This window comes from Notothenia rossii (genome assembly GCF_949606895.1).
Source record: "Notothenia rossii genome assembly, chromosome: 3".
Taxonomy (NCBI): Eukaryota; Metazoa; Chordata; class Actinopteri; order Perciformes; family Nototheniidae; genus Notothenia; species Notothenia rossii.
In genome coordinates, this window is record NC_136901.1 from 81,100,941 (window position 1) to 81,119,057 (window position 18,117).

The following is an 18,117-nucleotide window of genomic DNA, read 5'->3' on the forward strand; positions in this document are numbered from 1 at the left end:
AACCTTGTCGCCTCACCAGAATAATAATTCCCCCATACGAGGCTGAGTAAACAAACAGTTTAAAGAGAAGATAGTCTTGTTTTTTTTCCTGTAGACAAACTAAGAAGAAAGAGACAACAGAATCATATCATGATCAAATCTTGTGTCTCCCCCCTTCCTGTTGCATGTTGACATCTGGACACTGAGGGGACTGTTGGGCATATACCGCCTACGAGCAATAAATAAACAAAGGGGCGCCCGGCCTTGAAAAGCCGTACACCTGTGACCAGTGTGAAAGCAGCAGGCGCAGCACTGTTCATTAAAGAAGCCGGTCCTGACAGTGAGGCATTTAAGAGGCCATCAGGAGCGACAACTCAGCAGCTACCTTGGGAGCAGAGAGGGAAAGGCATCAAGGTGAGCAATGCAATTTCAGCTTGAATAATGGAGCACTTTCCTCCGGTCTGACATTCATGTATTTCTCTGGCAGATTTGCCATACAGACCAACAACACCTGTGAGCTCTTCAATGTTCAACAGGAAAACAAGGTTTACACAGGTCCACAATTATTCTGTGCCTGGCTGCTGGTCTGCAGATAATCTCGCTCAAAGTGGTTCATGAATTAAAAATAGGACCAAATATATCAAATCTAATGATATGAGCATTTCATTTTGGATGCTGTGCGCTACAGACATTACACACATCAGACATCCACATCTGGATTTCATTCTTCACGGCTTTTAAAAATAGTCTTACAACTTTCTCTCACCTTTTTTTTTGATCCACCAGCCAGATTCCATTTTTCAGGGAGTTGCAGATGTAAACTGGTAATAACAGAGGATTCATTTACAAGGAGGCAAAATCCCCCAGTGCGACTTGTGGCCCAGAACAATAACGACACACACACACACACACACACACACACACACACACACACACACACACACACACACACACACACACACACACACACACACACACACACACACACACACACACACACACACACACACACACACACACACACACACACACACACACACACACACACACACACACACACACACACATACAAAGAGGCAGACACACAGGCAATGATGGCACACTATCTTCCCAGAGCCTGTGTAACAACATATGTTTTCAGGTAATTAAAAGAAGATCCCATGTGGTTATCATGCCATATTGAAATACAATGCACAGAGCAAATTACAATTCTGCGCTTATTTGCACAAAGCCGGGTGCACAGGGTCACGTTGCTTTCAGTAAACTGTATGACGAGAATAAACGACAGGTGTTTGTGGCTGCAGTCCGACTGTGGTTTAAACTTCTAATTAGATATGCTGAGGTCAAAGCAATATGTAATACGTGATACATGATGGTACGTGTTGGCTAGTTTGAAAGGAAGTAGCAATTGTTTTTAAGTGCAACAACACAAAGTACACTATTTACTGAGCACAAAAGACTTTTAAGCAGTCATTTAATGCAGGAAGTGATTTAAGGGTCGGAATAAGTGATCTTTTTGGAGCAGAACACACTTTGTAATCAATGTTTATAGTAATAACATCTAAGGCAGAGACAGGGTTTCCTTAGCTTGTGATCTTCAAAGCTGTGGATTCTTGGATTTGTCAGTTTTGATCCATCACTTGAAAAAGTCCAAGCCCTTGTATTTAACCTGGCAGTGGAGCACCATACTGTTCAACACCACCTTCTAGTAACTACTTCCTCCTGCACCTCTTTCATTTGTTCACAGGGAGAAGGATGTGACTCTTAAAGCTAGTTTGCACCTCTCAGTCTCAGGTGTTCAGAATGAGAGGAAACCACAACTTTCTCTGCAAACTCTTTTTATACATGTCACGCTTTTCTTTTTTTCAATGATTATCCTCTTTTTTTTTTTTTTTATATTTTTATTCACATGTCAGACAAAAGTGTAACAGTGCATTACAGCAATTAAGGCATTTTCATTTTTTTCCCGCCCAAAAGAACCCTTACTCACTTTCCCTTAACCCCGCCCCATCCCATCCCATCCCAACCCATCCCATCCCATCCCATCCCATCCCAACCACCCCTCTCCCGGAGCACTGAGGAAACAGTACATCAATACAATACAAAACGATAGATACAATAATATACATGCACATACCTGCATACATACATACATGTACACATACTAACACATATTCAGGGATGTCACACGAGCTGCATGTGTGGCGGACAGGGGAGTAATCATATCAGAATTATAGATGGATAAATAAAGGGAGAATCCCTACAGCGACACCATATCAGGGGGAAGACAGTCTACATAGCTGATCAGTGGCCTCCAATGAGCGTAAAACTTATCCGAGGAACCCCGGAGAGTAAACTTAATTCTTTCCAACTTTAGAAGAGACATAGAATCACTCAGCCACATTTTAAAAGAGGGAGGTAAAGGAGATTTCCACAAAAGAAGGATTTTCCTACGAGCAATCAAGGCGGTAAAGGCAATGACATTGGTTTGAGTGTTTGTAATGTTGTTTTCATCTGGGGTCCTACCGAAAATAGCTACATGAGGGGATGGAGAGATTTTTAGACCTACAATTTCAGAAATACACTCGAAGAAAGATTGGCAGAAGCTAGATAATTTAGGGCATGACCAGAACATGTGTGTCAGGTCGCAGGGGGCCTGGGAGCATCTATCACACCGGTCATCTAATCTATCTGGATAAATCTTGGCGAGCTTAGCCTTGCTGTAATGTAGTCTATGGAGAACTTTAAACTGTATTAGGCTGAGTCTAGCGCAACTGGAGGATGAGTTAACGGCTCTCAGGGCCTCCTTCCAAAAGTCATCAGAGAAGGTGAACTGTAGGTCCTTTTCCCAATTAGTTCTAATTTTGTTAATGGCAGATTCATCAACCGCAGAAAAAAGTTCATAAAAATAAGAGACATGGCAAAAATGGCAAAATCCCTTAGTTGAAAGTATCTAAAGAAATCAGATCCTCTTAGATTAAAGGCAACCCGTAGTTGGTCAAAACTGGCAAACAGGCTATCAATGTATAACTCCCCTATGCAGCAGAGGCCTTCCCTCTCCAAGTGAGAAAATCGGGGGTCAATTGTGGCTGGTAAAAATAGATGGTTGTTACAGACAGGAGTCGCTTGAGGAACAGTAAGCCAACCAAAGTGACGTCTAACTTGTGCCCAGATCTTTAAAGTGCCAATTACAACGGGGTTAGATGTGAATTGTGAGGGGGAAAGGGCCAGAGTGCTACACGCGAGGGCTTGAAGTGACGTGGATCGACATGAGTTGGCCTCCACAAAACACCAGTCACTCTGGGGTGAAGTGAACCAGAGCATGATCTTGTGTGTGTTTGTGGCCCAGTAGTAACCCATAAGGTTAGGTAAACCAAGCCCACCCAGGAACCTGTCCCTCTGCAGTAATGGTCTACTAGCTCTTGCATGTTTACCAGCCCAAATAAATGAGGAAATAAAAATATCAATAGCAGTGAAAAAAGATTTAGGCAAAAAAATAGGTAGGCATTGGAAGATGTATAGATATCTGGGCAGTACATTCATTTTTATCATCTGAACTCTTCCTGCTAAAGAGAGTGCCAGATGGCCCCACCTCTGTAGGTCAGATTTGACTGTTGCCGTCAGGACAGTAAGATTTTGTTCCCGTAGCGCACTCAAAGACTGCTTGATTGCAATGCTCAGATATTTAAACCCTGAGTTGGATATTCTAAAAGGCAACGGCAACGGAGGTAATTCTGCAGCCAATTGGTTGATAGGGAAACATTCACTCTTTTGGATGTTTAATTTGTATCCTGAAAATGAACCAAAAGTGAGAGTATGTGTGGATTACTAGCTATAGGATCGCGCACATACAGAAGAAGGTCGTCAGCATATAATGAGACCCTGTGTTCGATATCCCCTCTGTGAATCCCCTTAATTCCTCTCTCTGCTTTTAGAGCAATCGACAATGGCTCGATAGCAATTGCAAATAGTAGTGGGGAGAGCGGACACCCCTGACGCATCCGGCGGAAAAGAGGGAAGAATTTGGAGCGCTGGGTGTTCGTACATACAGAGGAGTGAGGAGAAGAGTACAGAAGTCTAACCCGGGAGATGAGGCCTGGACCAAAGCCCAGCCGTTGAAGGACAGAAAACAGATAGGCCCACTCAACCCTGTCGAAGGCCTTCTCAGCATGTAGAGATATGACAACCTCCGGTTCAGCAGGAGAAGGCGGGCTGTGGATGACGCTGAGAAGTCTTCGGACATTTGTGAAGGATTGCCTCCCCCTTATGAATCCCGTCTGATCTTCCGAAATGATGGAGGGTATAATAGATTCCAACCGGCGAGCAAAAATCTTCGCAAGTATTTTCACATCTACAGAAAGGAGCGAGATTGGGCGATATGATGCACAGCTCAACGGGTCCTTGCCCTTCTTAAAGATCAGAGAGATAGAGGCTTGCATAAGGGTGGGCGGCAGTGAGCCTTGGTCGTACGACGAATTAAACATATCTAATAATAATGGGGACAGTTGATTTGAGAATTGTTTGTAGAATTCTACCGGGTATCCGTCAGGTCCCGGTGATTTGCCACTGTTCATGGACTGTATTGCCTCTTTAATCTCAGCGAGCTGCAGTTTGGCATCTAGTGTCTGTTGGTCGTTAGTCGAAATCTTGGGCATATCTAATTTATCCAAAAATGTATGTAGCTGATCTTCGTTATCAGGGGATTCAGACGTGTAGAGACGAGAGTAGTAGGTTTTAAAGATGTTATTAATCTCTCCCGGGTCAGAAGTGAGAGAGCCCAACCCGTCCCGAATCTGGGTGATTTGGTTCGAGGCAACCCTAGCCTTTAGTTGGTGGGCCAGGAGACGGCCAGCTTTATCACCATGTTCATATATAGACCCTCGTGAATGTAGGAGTCGTCGTTCAGCCTCTCTTGTTAGGAGAAGGTCAAGTTCTGTTTGGAGCCTCATCCGTTCTTTAAATAGATCAGGTGATTGAGTGGAAAATAGTTGGTTGTCTAGATTAATGATAGATTCTTCCAGTTCTCTTTGGCGTGCTCTACGAAGTTTATTAACATGAGACGTATGCGAGATGATCTTACCCCTAAGAAAAGCTTTAAGGGTTTCCCAGAGTAGGGACGCAGAGGTCTCTTCATTTTGGTTGGTCTCACAGAAGAATGCAATTGATTCCGAAATACACTCACAAAAGGCTGCATAAGAAAGTAAAAGAGGGTAAAGACGCCACAATGTAAATTCCTTAGGCTTATGATCAAAGTGAGGGTCCAGGATCACAGTTGAATGATCTGATACAGTTATCGGTGAGTACTGAACAGAGACAATCAACAAAATAAATGTTTTATCAACAATAAAATAATCTATGCGAGAGTATGAACGATGTGCATGGGAAAAGAAAGAGTATTGCCTAGCCGAGGGGTGTAAAAATCTCCACGGGTCGACGTAGCCATAGTGGTCCATAAAAGCAGAGAGAGTTTGTGCCGTTTTAGTGGGCGCCACAGTTCTGGAACTAGATCTGTCTAGTGCTGGGTCTATAACACAATTCATATCTCCTCCCAGTATCAATAGGTGGGAATTCAAATCAGGGATGGTGGAGAATAGCGACTTTACAAAATTATCCATCCATCCATCTTCTCCCGCTTATCCGTGGTCGGGTCGCGGAGGTAGCAGTTCCAGCAGAGAGCCCCAAACTTTCTTTTCCCTGGCCACATCAACCAGCTCTGACTGGGGGATTCCAAGGCGCTCCCAGGCCAGAGAAGAGATATAATCCCTCCACCTGGTCCTAGGTCTACCCCTTGGTCTCTTCCCAGCTGGACGTGCCTGGAACACCTCCCTAGGGAGGCGCCCAGGTGGCATCCTAACTAGGTGCCCGAACCACCTCAACTGGCTCCTTTCGACGCGAAGGAGGAGCGGTTCAACTCCGAGTCCCTCCCGGATGACCGAACTTCTCACCTTATCCCTAAGGGAGACACCAGCCACCCTGCGGAGAAAACCCATCTCGGCCGCTTGTACCCGCGATCTCGTTCTTTCGGTCATGACCCATCCTTCATGACCATAGGTGAGGGTAGGAACGAAAATTGCCCGGTAGACAGAGAGCTTTGCCTTCTGGCCCAGCTCCCTTTTCGTCACAACGGTGCGGTAAAGAGACTGCAGTACCGCTCCCGCTGCTCCGATTCTCCGACCCATCTCACGCTCCATTGTTCCCTCACTCGAGAACAAGACCCCAAGATACTTGAACTCCTTCACTTGGGGTAAGGACTCATTCCCTACTTGGAGTGGACAGTCCATCGGTTTCCTGCTCAATTGGGAGCATACACAGAAACTAAGATGACCGGCTTCTGATAGAGTGTACCAGAAATGATGACATAACGTCCATTTGGATCTAAAATTGTATTAGTAGGGGTGAAATGTACTTTTTTCCGAACTAAAATGGCTGTGCCCTTTGTCTTTAGGTTAAATTGTGAATGAAACATTTGTCCAATCCACGGCCTATTCAGCTTTCGCTGATCAGATTTACATAGATGTGTCTCTTGTATAAACATTATATCCGCCTTCAGGTTTTTAAGATGTGTCATAATCTTTGTGCGTTTCACCGAAGCATTCAACCCACCAGTGTTCAAAGAGAGTATCCTGACCGCCTGTCCACCACCAGTCCCTGTACCAGTTACATTAGCCATGACACCGCGTACAGCATCGAAGGTGTAAGAACAGCCCTAGAACACCCACAACTAAAAATGGAGAGAACAGTGTACATAAAGATGACAAAACAGAATGTAAATGAAACAGCTGCCTCAAACAAATGGAAACCTATAGCCCCATCAAAATAAATGCCCCACCCTCTCCCTCCCATCCTCTACTTCCTCCCACCTCCTCCCATGCCCTAGCCCCCCTCCCTCCCCACCCCTGAGCTCCATCTGCCAATGAAATTGGCAATAACTTCCCTACCTGAATCATCTCACCTTCTTCAAGGTGTCTCAGTACCCACATCATGCAGATACAACCTCCTTAGTAAGGGTAACAATTGTGAACAGCAAATGTTAACAATAACATTGCAAAAGTGCAAAAACATCCCGGGTATAGAGTGTAAATACAAAAATGAAAAAAATTAAATAAAATAAAAATAGATGTAAACATGTCACATCATGTGCTGTCATGGCCGAGCAACGTTAGTTATAAAAGAAATTACGTCCCAACAGAACGACGGCTGTAAAGTGCCCAGAAACAATTGTGAACAGCACGAGTTAACAAGGACATTCGAAAAACTGCAAAAAACACCCAGTGACGTGCGGTGAGGTTCATGGTTGGTGAGGCACTGACTCTTTCAGAGTCAGATTTACAAATATTATATTTTGATCTTGATCGAAATATTCGGTTATTTTCAAAAGCTTTTTTAGTCTGATGCTTCGATTCATTTTAAACAGACCGTTCAACAAAAGGATACCCAAAATCTAAATATTGGATTGTTCTCTCTTAGTAAGATCCCATTTTCATTACAATTGTGGTCTTACCTTGACTTGAAGATGAAGTCCATACTATCCTTCTGGACAACAATCTCTATTAGTTGTTTGTAAAAGTCCTCCTTATCTTCCTCTAGTTTCAAAAGTCTAGTTTGTTGTTTGTGTCTCCCGTCTCTGCGTAGAATAACAGTAGCAACAAGAACCTGTGGGCTCACGCCCTTCAGTGCGGCAGAGGTTATGGCTGCCTCTCCTGGTGCTTTTTTCATTGCCGTTATATGATGAGACCAGCGAGCCTAAATATCATATATACGTGAAATGAGTTATTTTGAGACTATGGATGGCGAGGATAAATGTAATAAAGAGATCTACAAACATTACATTGGTGACCTACAGTGAGATGGTAACACAGGCATGCGCTTAGTGCCCGCTTTCCAGCCAGTTTCTGTGGGGTGACACATTCTGAGGTGAGGCAGAGCTCATTTGTGCCTCACTTTACCCCGCAGTAACTGGCTTGAGCGCGCTCACAAAATAAGTGCCCGCGCTAAATTAGTGCCCGTGCTCCAGCAAGTTACTGTGGGCTTACGAGAGGCAGAGCTCGTCCCTGCCTCACTTCTCATCTCTACCCGTAGTTGTAGCGGAGCTCGGCAAATTTGCTGATTTCGACTTTAAAAAGCGATTGGAATCATACATAAATCACACTTACATCATAGATCAGTGGAGACATTTTATTATTATTACTATTTAGTTTTTCTTTAGTTGTTTTTCCGTTACATTGGAGTATGACAGGTGAGGCTCTGCCTCCCCTGCCTCCACGTCGCTGACACCCCGGGTATATAATGTAAATACAAAAATGTAATCATACAAAAAATAAATGTAGACCACATGTCGCATTGTGCACTGTCATGGCTAGGTAACGTTAGATTATACACAGTGCATGACATTAAGGATTTTGGGAGATGGCCCTGTGGGCTATCTAAGCTAATTTACAGATGGCCCTGAGCCCAATAGAGATTGCCCTGAAAAATGCGCGCGGACGAAGGGTTTGGGGGGCCTCCCCCTAGAACAGGGGTCTGCAACCTTTTTGACCAAAAGAGCCATTTTGCTGCTTTTTCCCAAACATTTTTTTGTCTGGAGCCGCAAAACATATTTCATAGCTTGATAGCTAATAAAGTTGTATTTATTGTTATATCAGACAAAAACTACAGTTTTTTTGCATTTATTAGGCTATTTATTACATTATATACAACTGTTAACCTCTAATAAGAAACAAAGAACTCCTACAGTATAAGGAGAATTAAAAATAATACACAGGCCTACTTTAAAATAAATTAAACACAGCACTTGGGGAGTCCTCTGCACATTTGAAGGAAAAAAAATATTATTAAAATGGGCCCACTTTGAAATAAATAAAACATATAGCTGCACCCTAAAAATAGTTAAAGGTAGGGTAGGTAAGAATGGAGAAACCAGCTCGAGTGCGCTAGAATTTGAAAATACACAACCGGAAAAAATATGCCTCTTCCTTCAGAGTTCCTCACAGAGCCCCTCCTCCAACACACACGAACGCGCGCATGACCAATGAGGCCACGAGATAAATTTGTGCACAGATGGAAGGCTGACAGGCAGGTAGGCCATCCAGTTATTTTAGCCGGGCCGGCTCAGATTATTGGTCGTGCTTTTTACAGCGCTACGGCTTCCAGAGATTAATTTTTGTATGTATTTATTGTCAAAGCATTTAATATATTCATTGCTATCGGGATGTTAAGAGCATTCCATGGAATATAACAAAAAGTGTTTTCTGAAATAAATTACATACCCCATTGAATTATGACTGAAGATCGTCAGCTGTCTTCCTCTCCGTGTTGTTCCCGTTGTTCCTCGATACGTAAAGGCTGCAGTGCAGCACCTTTGACAACTTCTCTCTACATATCAAACATACCGGTAAACCAGCATCGTTTGCTGTGAAAGCATATAACTCTGTCCACACAGAATTAAATCCTGTGTTTCTCCTGTACTGTTCTTTGATTTATCCATTCGCTCATCGAGCCGGGGGTAAGGTTATTCACCCGCAGGAAAAGGCGCTGGTGCGGGACCTATAGCAGGATGTGACGCATATTTTAGTTGACCTAATTAATACCGTTTTGTTTTTTATTTATGTGTCACAGTATCACCTCAAAATACAAGATACGAAACATTTTCAACCATGCAACAAAATATAAATAGTCCTTCAAATACTTTTATTTTATTTCCTTCCTATTTTTGTCTAAGCTCAAGGGAGCCAGAGCAGAGGGCTTAAAGGGCCGCATGCGGCCCGTGGGCCGCGGGTTGCCGACCCCTGCCCTAGAACATTTAGATTTGTGCAGGTCTTAGATGCTGTCTGGTGCATTCTCTCTAGACTGAATTATAAGATGAACCACAACAATATTATATTGTACAATTTCAATGTTATTCTTCATTTCACTTGTTTGTTTGTTCTTGTTTGTGTTTCCTCTCTTGCATGTCCTGCATAGCTATAAGAAATACTTAAGTTGTTGGTGAAGACACTTTCCATCTGATGAAGGCAAATGCCTTCCCAGATGTAAAAAAGTAGAAAACATTACATTCAGTTGTAACTGCCAAAACAAACATTATATACACTATTATGGCCCCTGTTAAAAATGTTTGTAATGTTATCTACTGTAAGTTGGTAGAACGAATGCCTCCTCATCCGGGAGCTGACCGAGCAGATGCGAGCAGCAGTCGAGAGGAGCCGAGCGCATCCGCGAAGCACACAAAATGGCGACGTCAGAGTTCCCGTTAGCCGGCAAATCTAAATCTCTTCAGTCAAAAATAATTTCCCTTTAGCGCAATACCGCTTCAGTTGCGCCACTTATGTGACAGACAAGAATAGTTAATTCTAATGTCTAACACTTAATGTGGAGAAAGAGATGTGCTGTATGGGTTGATTGTGCGTTGATCTGTTGGTAATGCCTCGGGGTTCCGGTGGGCATGTAAACAAATGCATAATGCTGCGCTCTACTGTGTGGCCTCACCCAGTTGCATAGCGACGCTTATTGTTTAGGTGTCTTTTAATAAGCAGGTAGTCATATCATTAGCTAGAACTAGCTGGATATGATCGATATGGACATAAACGCGAGTGAAGTCTAATCTGACGGGAGAGAGAGTCAGCTGCTGCTGACGAGTCGACACGCAGCTCTGCATGATCACATGCAGCGGTGAGCGGACAAAACACACACTTCAGGTTAGAATATCACACGTAGCTATTTTAATTACCTCTCAAACTACCTATACTAGTTATAGATATATTTTTAGTTTCACTGTCGGGTCACTCATTACTGGATCCGCAAGCTGCATGACACTGGCATAATAGATTGCCCGATCGGGCAACCACCAGGTGAGGCTTCATTGCCCGAGCAAAGTACTAGATGGCCCCGGGCCATCGGGCAGCCCTTAATGTCGAGCCCTGATACAATCAAGACTCAGGAAGTCCAATGATTCTAATGTTATTTCTGCGGCTCCGACCTTCCAGATATGCGGTCTTCGCAGCCAGCTTAGCATTGCTATCTGCTAATACCGCACACTTCTCCTCAAGTATACGAAGTCGCTGATCTTGCAGATTGGCATTGGTCTCAAGAGAGTCTATTTGTTCCCCATGTTCTGCTACTGTGGTCTGCGTTTGGTTCAGCTTCGCCTCCAGTACCGCAAAGGCAGCTTTGAAGTCAGCTGAAATGCTAGCTCTGTGCTCCCTCTGTGCTAGCTCTGAGCTAGCTCTGTGCTCTTCAAGCAGGCTAATTATGCTAGCCATGTCCGAGACAGCAGTTTCGGTCTTTTTTGCCTGTTTCGTCTCCGTTTTCAATGCAGATTTTGGCATCACATCGGCTTTTTCTGATCTATATTCCAAATTATGTTCACACAATACGGGTTAAACTCAACTTCGGTGGTTTTAAATTAAATGTGGAAAGTAAAGTCATGGGAGAACGAGACAACGCAGCCCTCACATGTTCGTCCAACCGGAAGTCTGATTATCCTTAAGCATGGCGTGTGCTGACTATATGGCGTACATTTTTTGGGTGCACTTGGCTTTTTCTGAGCACCAGCATCGTTTTTCAATTAATTCCAATGAGAAATGAGCGCATACCGACAGAAGCATGCCAACATGATTCACTGAGGGAAGACACAACGGCTTAAAAACTCCATTATGTTTCTTAGCCCTGAGTTCGATGTCCACCTTCAGATGTCAGTCCTAATGTTGCTCACCTTTTAAGCTCTGTTTCGGTTAGCAGCTCCTGAGGGAAATATCTGGCGCTTCAGCTGCTAAATGTTCCTCAATGTTCAACAGATAACCTTCTGTCTGTAGTGTACAGTGAGTTTATCAGAGGTTTTTAGTGAAAACAGCTGCAGACGATGTTGATGGGAGTCAAAACGGTAGAGTTGCAGACAGCGGTGGATGAAGTCCCGACACATTTTAGAGGAAAAGAATGAATACCACAGTGCAATTTATTAAAGTAAGTGCAAAAGTATTAGCATCAAAAATATACTTACATGACCACACACGTGTGTGTGAAAGGGTGAATGCTGACTTACGGTGTATATGTATATGTATGTAAAAGTGCTTTGAGTGGTCTTAAATACTGGAAAAGGGCTACAGTAATGCAGTCCATTTACCGTTCACAAATCCGGACAATTTTCCCTTCAAATGTGACAAATACGTTTTACATTAGCCATACATTGTTCATACAGATGTATATGTTATACGTTTTTCCAGTCAACTATAGCTCTCCGTGGTGTAAAGTACATTTACTGAAGTACTGTTTTTAAAAAATGTTTAAGGAAACGTTTCTTTACTTGAGTTTTAATTTGTTTTTACTACTTTGCACTTCTACCCCACTACAATTCAGAGGTGAAAAGTGTACTTATACTCCACTACATTTATTTATTACCTTTAGTTACTTACTGTTAAATATAACAACACTTAAATAAGACTTTAGTTACGTCAAGAGTACATTCACAAAGTTATTATAACATGTTCCACCTTTACTGTCATAAATACTTGAATGTATTGATTGATTATAATAAAAACATATACATGTATTTTTCTTAAATGGGCAAATGTGGATAATTCGTTTTTTAGTACTTGAGGTATTTTTGATGCTACTTTTGTATTTCTACTTTTACTTAGGCACAAGACATTTGCCTCTGGTAGTTGGGCAGTTGATTTGACTTTAATAAGATATAACGTCCCATACAAGGACCCTGCCTATGTGGACTCTGGTTAATCTTGATAGGACCATATTTCCAGGAAGCCTTGAGCTGTGGAAATAATTAAAGCCATTATAACCATGGTCACATGCACAGGTCTCTGAGAATTGTATAAAAACTAATGTTTTCCATATGTGTAAGGTCTCTGGTGAAGCCTTGGACTTTAGTTGAATTGTATTTGTTGACTTGTAACCAAAATGCTCATCTCTGGGCTAAAACGGCAAACAACCCCCACTCAACTGTTTCCTAAAATAAATAATGTACCCTCCCTTTGGCTTCAGACACTGCGCTCCGCTGCCCAGAGTCTATACATATAGGTGCCAGACACTGCTCAGGATTAGCTGGTGAGTCAAGTGTCCTGCTGCATTGCACCCAATACCTGTTTACAACAAGGTGCTGGCTGCCATGTTGATGCAGGAGAACTCATCCATCCATCCATCTACATCTATCAGTCTGTCTCTTTACCTTTAGAGTCTCCTGATGCTTTTACTGAGCATACAAAGCTGCGTTTTACTCGCCTGCTGTGTCTGAGGAAGCTTCTTTTTCCATCTGATAGACAGGTGATTCTCCTTTTGAAGTGTCTCCTTCTCACTCACTGAGCAGGAGGCCAGAGAACCAGCCTCCCCCTCAAGACCCCATTAAAGCAAAACCCAGGGTCCACAGGTTTGATCATCATCACCTGGGCAACCTCTGCCATCAACGCATTTTAAGCCACGTGAGAAGGATCACAGCTTATTAAAGTGGAAATAATGACCGCTCTACCTCCGGCATGACATATTTAACAAGGACAAAGGAGATGGCTTGTAGGTGATTTATATCTATGTTGAAAGGAGAGAACGTGGACAATGGAGGATACACAGGAAGTGAAGTTGAACCTTGGTTAACCTGAGCGTAGAAAAGGCTGAAAGTTTGTAGAAAGAGTGAAATAATGGAAGAGGGTGTTCTGAATTAATGTTTATTAGCATTTACAAAGATGTTGGTATAACAGCAAGCAACATCCTGTATGTGTATTCTCCTCTGTTCCCCTGTTGGCATTAGCAGTACTCACAAAGTAGGCTTATGCATCCAGGTTTGAAGTTTACGCGTTCAATTTGAATCCTCATCTCATTGTTATAATCTTCTTATTTGCAACTGTGTTCAGAATGTATAGAGCTTCTCATTTCTGGATGTGAAATCCTTGCTGTATTTTTCCTCCTGCCTTGGGTAAATTAGCTTTTTTATTTTGCCCCTTGGGAAAATCAGGGGAAAGGAGCGGAGTGAAAATGCTCTGCATCAAGTGTGATTGAATTTCCAGGGACAAGAGTTTATCCCAATTACATTGCCAAGAGGTTTCAGTCCTCCTGCAGCCACTCTGGTCAACAGCAATTAGGGTCAGCTTTGAGTTATCAGGGTCCGTCATTGTGAGGAGATGTTTACAATGTGTGCAGGAAGTAGATAAATACAACAGGCAGACATTTGCGGCGGTAAAAAAGCGGCTTGTGGTTTGGGCCAAGATTTCATGAAATTACAGATCTGACAGCCAAAACATGAGCAGAGCAAAACACAGCTGTCTTTCCGTAGCCCACACATCTTTTAATCTGTCAGAATACAATACAGGCTGCAGAGGCTGCCTTTGGCTCTTTGTGTGGCTATCCATTTTCCTCACTCGCATATTTCTTTTCCTTGAGGGAGCCTGTATGACTTAATGATGTGTCTTTCATCTGAGGACCACACTTACGACAGACAGTGGCAATACGACTGATGACTGGTGAACAATGAGGTGATATTTGGACTTACCTTCCCCAGACTGGGGCTCCACAGATATCTCAGGCTGAAAATACAGAGACCCAAAACGAGGAAGGCCAGAGCCAGAACCAGAGCCACGCGCTGGTACGTGTGGTACTTGGCCTTCTTCTCCTTTCCCGCCTCAACCTGCAAACAATAGTGTTTGATATTATATATGGCATATAAATCAGGCTGGTTCTTGTAGCTATACTATAAAAACTGAATTTGTACATATCCCATATTTCAAATTTGATATGTATGCAATCCCTTTTGAATACATAGTTCATGTAGAGAAGGAAGTCTGCTTATCTGTATTATTGTGTTGCATTGTTGGAGAAGCCTGTGACCTAAGATTTTCAACGACTTAATTACTCTGTAGCTATGTTAGTTTGACAATAAAGAACCTTGAACCTTGAACCGAGGCAAAATTCACATAGGGAGGAGCTAGAGATGTTTGGGAGGGTCTAAAAACTGGAGATTTGACGTGGGAGAAACCAGTTTGTGTCCTTTGTGAAACCAGAAGTCAGCGTTGATTTATTTGTCACGTAACTTCCACACTTTAGAAACAATACTTCCGTAGTTATCTTAACCCAAACTTCATATGTTCCTAAACCCAGCTAGTATTTAATCCATAGCTATGGCCAAAATACTTGGAATTACACCTTACAGCCTGCTTTGGTTTAATTTGATTAAATAATTGATGAACATACAGTAGGTTGATTCCTATAAGCGAAGGGCTTAACAGAAATGAAAGCCACATGATTGAATGTTTGCTGAAATGCACCTTGGGAGTCGAGGCTTACTTCTCTCCCAATTGTTTAAATACCTACGATGTGTAGCCGATAAGAACGTTTTCCAAAAGTCCAAGTATTGATTTAAATGTGCATTTTTACGTCTGAACCTCTAATTCATATTTATTTTTATTTTCAGTATTGTTTTACTTTTTATCTGAATAGAGTTCATTGGTAGTGTTTTCTCTCGTGCAAAGTCGATAAACCAACGAGAAGACTGATGACAAAAATAACCATCCCCATGCCAAGACCACTAAAGAACAGACTGTACTACTGCCACAGAGAGGTTACGTTTATTAAACTTTTCTTTAAATGAAAACTCTGTAGTCTATTCCCGAGGCTCAAGGCCATAAATGAATAAAGACAGGCTTTTGTTCCAGCAGAGCTCCAGCAGGGAGAAATAAAAGCTTCTCATTCACACTGGACCCCTTTTGAAGGTCTCGGAGGACAACAGAAAAGCAGATATGTAAAATAAAAAACGGAACCAAGCTCAATTAGCAAAATTGGTGTTGCTTATCTTCGTGTCTCTTAAAACGATGATTAAGCAGCTTTGGTTTTTCTATTGTGGCCGAGGCTGTTAAAGTAGTTAAGCTGCAGTAGATTGGGCAGTACTTTAAATGGCTGACTTCCTAAAATAATATGTAGGAATCATTTTTTAATAATAGCTAGATAGCTTTTCCCGACTCTGGACTTCGGTATAATTTGGGATACTGTTAAAATATTCCTATCCAATCCAAATAATTCCACATGGCCTTTTAAGAATTCATAAATTAAAATATATGTGACGTTGCGTACAGGAGGAAATCTCATATGTGATTTGTGGATTTAGTTTCTGATTGGTAAATACATTAGCAGTAGGACTTTAAGGAAGAACATAGGACACATTTTTCTACAAAGACCCCTACAAAAATAAACTTTTTCACATTTTTGAAATATTACAGACAGTAGCAACAAAAGCATGAGGCGCATGAAAGTGTTTTAAATTCCTAAGACTTGATGGAAAAAGAGAGTGCTACAATCAGAAAGCCAAAAATTCCTATCATTGTGAATTTTTCAGAGTAATGGGGGAAAAAAAGAAAAAAAACTGTGGCTGAAACCCTCTGCTCTCTTGTGGCACGTTGCATAAGCAGTGGAAACTTAACTGGAGGACAAACCTCTCTCTCTGCCTGCACCTTGCATTTTGAATACTCAGAGGAAGAAGGTGGGATTGAGAGACAGACGGACAGAAATAAAGGCAAGGATGGAGACGGAGTGAGCAGTCTGAGTGCACACAACTCGCCAACTATTGTTTAAAGGTTTAGGAGTTCAGAATCAGCCTGGCAATTCCTCTCAGGCTTCGTGAGGAAAAGTGCCTGAAGCCCCCTGCTGTTATCATGCAGGGCGGAGGCACATCCTAACTGCAGAAATAGGAACACAGCCTACATATCCGCCAAGCAGAAGCGGTGCTTTATCACACTGAGATACCCTCATATAAGTATTTGAAATCCTGTGAAAACTATTCTGACATTTGCAGCCACAGTTAAATTCTTCATTATCATCATCATCATCATCATCATTCTCCATCAGTCAGCTAGACTGTGGTTACGTTGAGTACCTTATACAACACTGCCTTTTCTTTGATGGACAGAACAAGAGCTTGCTTTTCACACACACACATATATATATATATATATATATATATATATATATATGTAAAAGGTAAAAACACTGCTTTGCAGACACTTACCCCTATTACTCTATGCAGTAAAGAAGTTATGCAACACGTGGAATATGAGTGGTGGAAAAAGTTCTCAGCCAAAAGTCCCTCCTCCTCCCACTTTCTTCTTAATAATTCAGTCTCAAATAAAAATAAAAATCATAGTGTATATTTGAATGCTGTGGTTTGCATTTGAGAAGCAAGAATATTCTTTATACAAAGCAAATACAATAATTCAAGTGAGACTGAATATAATGGAAAGAAATAAAGTAGAGAGAAAGCCAAGGTGAAAAGCCAAAATGAATTACTTTTGAGGATCTTCAGCTCAATGAGCAAGAGATCAAGCAGCAGCTCCTTTTTGATTAAAAAAATCTAACTTCTGACATATTTAACTTTTAGCTTACACTCAAATATCACAGGATTCTCCACTTTTACTCCTGCTGCCACCTACATTTAATTTATAGAGCTGTAAAAGTGAAAGGGTGCTCCCATTTTTCTAACTCTGTGGTAATTTAAAATGATGCACAGTATTCATAAAGACACTAAAAGTTTGGAATTTATTTTACATGGGTCTTTTGCTATCAATATAAGTACAATAAATCAAAACTTAAAAAGAAAAAAATGGACTCACATCTTTCCACAGAATCTGTTGACTGCTGGATTTACTGCTTGCGTCCATGATGCAAGAGCACAGGAGGAATCTTTCCGACTTCTTAGCTAGGGAAAATACTCTGCGTGGCTGAGAGTCCAAGCTTCATACCAGTGCTGTAATTTGGGAGTGTGCTGAAGGGGAGGGAAGTTTCAGGTGGAGTGGAATTTCTGAAACATTTGTGATAGCCATTAAAAGCAAGGCAGATGTCTCCCTTCCGTCCTGCTCCCATTTCAAAGGTAGCAAGCCATGAGTGGATTCACTGAAAGATAAACCCTCTGTTGAATAAATTACAAACTATACTTTCTTGCATGGAGAACACAAAGTTTGCATGTAAAAAAAAGAAAGAAGTACATCGTACCCACATAGTCCAGGTGCCGATGTTTTCAGTTATATTTTTGTGAAGTATCAAAAACAGTTCAAGTGTCTGCTCTCTGCTTTTGTTCCCCAGTCTGTTAGTCTGCACACTCAGCAACAAACAGGTACAGAGCCGAGACGACTGAAGAGCGGCATAACGAATGAGCCTTAT

The 18,117-nt window shown here is 42.0% G+C and overlaps 1 protein-coding gene across 1 annotated transcript in view; it reads right to left on the reverse strand.

Moving 5' to 3' along the window:
* tnmd (tenomodulin) overlaps nt 1-17,705 on the reverse strand; it is a 54,970-nt gene extending 37,265 nt beyond the window's left edge. Inside the window, exons 1-2 of the mRNA XM_079670526.1 lie at nt 17,571-17,705; nt 14,465-14,599 (exon numbers count right to left, since the gene is read on the reverse strand). Of these exons, the coding sequence (XP_079526652.1) occupies nt 14,465-14,599; nt 17,571-17,618 (183 nt within the window). The 5' untranslated portion in view covers nt 17,619-17,705. The remainder of the gene's footprint in view (nt 1-14,464; nt 14,600-17,570) is intronic.
* Between the last annotated feature and the right edge of the window lie 412 nt (nt 17,706-18,117).